We start from the raw sequence: 2,083 nt of genomic DNA on the forward strand, positions 1-2,083 counted from the left end.
GAGGAATAGACAGGTTTTGTTCTCCCAAAGAGGGCGCTTACATATCTCGTGTCTTGTTTGAAGAATGTGGTCGCATCATTAAACTCGTCGTTAAGAGCATAAATGGTGTCCATTGATAAGCGCTTGTCAGCCACTTTGCCAAAGTCTTTGCTTGCTCGTTTCCTCATCCACCGTTTTTTGGTAACCTTCACAGACTGCATCTGAACGATGATACGAAGAGTCTGTAAACTGGAAGTCAATGGATGGATGTTTGGAGTGGACTGGACTGGAATGGAATGGACCAGACCGGACTGGGTTTGGGCAGGGCAGGGCAGGGATGGGCAGGGATGGGCAGGGCTGGACTGGGCGTATGATACAGAAATCTCATAGTGATGCTGTGAAAACTTCATATTAGAATGAAACAGACAGGTAGGCAGACGAACACAGAGAAAGACACACAGACAGACAACTATTGCAATGGTTCTTTTAGATATTTATCTGTGCCATGATAGTTCCATTACTAGTTTAGATTCAGAAATCAGCTACATGGTTTAGCCAATCAACTACATAATTAAGCCCATCTCGTTTATAAGAAAGAAACAGATGATAAAATCTAAAGAAGACTATTCTGAGATTGAAGTATATTCAAAGAAACAGAAATTTATGGTAAAATAAGGAAATGAATCATTGGAATTTTTCAAGAAGAAAAACTAATTTCACCATCTAGTGTATAACACATATGAAGACAACAAAAAGGCTATTTTAGTTTCTCCAAAAGCTTCAGAGGAGAAAGTTAAAATATATAAAATACAAGAAAGATTTAAGTTTTTGTGGTTACCTCAGCATGTTCCAATTAGAATAATGGTATCTATAATGGACCCCAAATATAAATCATATTGTTGCAACTTTCCTAATCAATAGACACCTGAAAATGCTTGAAATATTTTTTTCTTATCCTCAAAGCAATTAAACCAACGAGAGCAATTCCCCTTTCCAAATTGTGGCTATTCAGATATTATAACAAGCTCCAATTATCCATTTTCTTCTTTGTTACCTCCATTTCTTCTCCCATCCAAAATGTCTTAGATATTAGTAAAGACACATGGTCTTGTGGTTAGGGTCTTACACTCATAATTGCAAGATTGTGGTTTCAATTCCCAAGACCAGCAATGTGTTGTGCCCTTGAGCAAACTTCATAACATTCAGCTGTAAATGGATGACCGTATCAAACTGGTATTCTGCTTGGGGGGGGGGGGGCATTGCCTTGCTTACCTACCCACCTGCCTGCCTAACCTGCACAGTGGCATCACTCAAAAGCTACAAACAATGTAGAGAAGGGCATTGTGATCAGCAGTGTATAACCACATATGATAGTCAAATCGATACAATGACATTAGTAAAAATTAACTGCAAGGGCATGAGTCCTGCATCCAGAGATAACTGAGTAGAAAATGGGATGTATTTTAAGTTATAAGTCAAACTCATGTAATTACAGCATATTAAAGAAGTCTTCATCAATATAGATGATTGACAGATTAATTACAAACCACCTCACATGGGTATTGATTTGAAAGAAAGACATATTAGTTTTGACCAGTAATTAGCAAAACATCAAACTATTCTGTTCCACAAAGTTATATTCAGCTGGAAGTCGTGGAAGACAGAGATGGACAATTTTCCCCATAAGCTTAATAAACTTCATAACAGACAAATCTTTGAGATCGTCTTTTAATGTCTGACTCCGTTATTGGTTTTTTTTATTCCATCCATGGTTACTAATACTGCTAGATGAGAGAGAGAGAAAAAATGTGTATGTATATATATATATATATATATATATATACATATATATATATATAAGCTTTCATCAGCTTCACTTGTAATAGCAGTAACTGAAAGGCCTAGAATTTCATGCCACAACAGAGATTTTCTTATAAAGAAAACAAATAAGTGTTTCTATGGAATTTTCAGTTTTCAAATTTGTATCCAAACTTTTTCTACCACGTCTACATTTTGCAAAATCAAATTCTAGTTATTCTGTGCATCCATTCTTCTTTTCATGTGACATGTTCTAATTTAAAAAATTTTTTTTTTCTTTCCTTTT

The 2,083-nt window shown here is 35.7% G+C and overlaps 1 protein-coding gene across 1 annotated transcript in view; it reads right to left on the reverse strand.

The window, feature by feature from the left end:
- LOC106877620 (arf-GAP with coiled-coil, ANK repeat and PH domain-containing protein 2) overlaps positions 1-2,083 on the reverse strand; it is a 248,627-nt gene that overhangs the window by 93,255 nt on the left and 153,289 nt on the right. Inside the window, exon 13 of the mRNA XM_052976629.1 lies at positions 42-200. Coding sequence (XP_052832589.1) covers positions 42-200 — 159 coding nt within the window. The remainder of the gene's footprint in view (positions 1-41; positions 201-2,083) is intronic.

The sequence above is a fragment of the Octopus bimaculoides genome, chromosome 25 (assembly GCF_001194135.2).
Source record: "Octopus bimaculoides isolate UCB-OBI-ISO-001 chromosome 25, ASM119413v2, whole genome shotgun sequence".
NCBI classification, from domain to species: domain Eukaryota; kingdom Metazoa; phylum Mollusca; class Cephalopoda; order Octopoda; family Octopodidae; genus Octopus; species Octopus bimaculoides.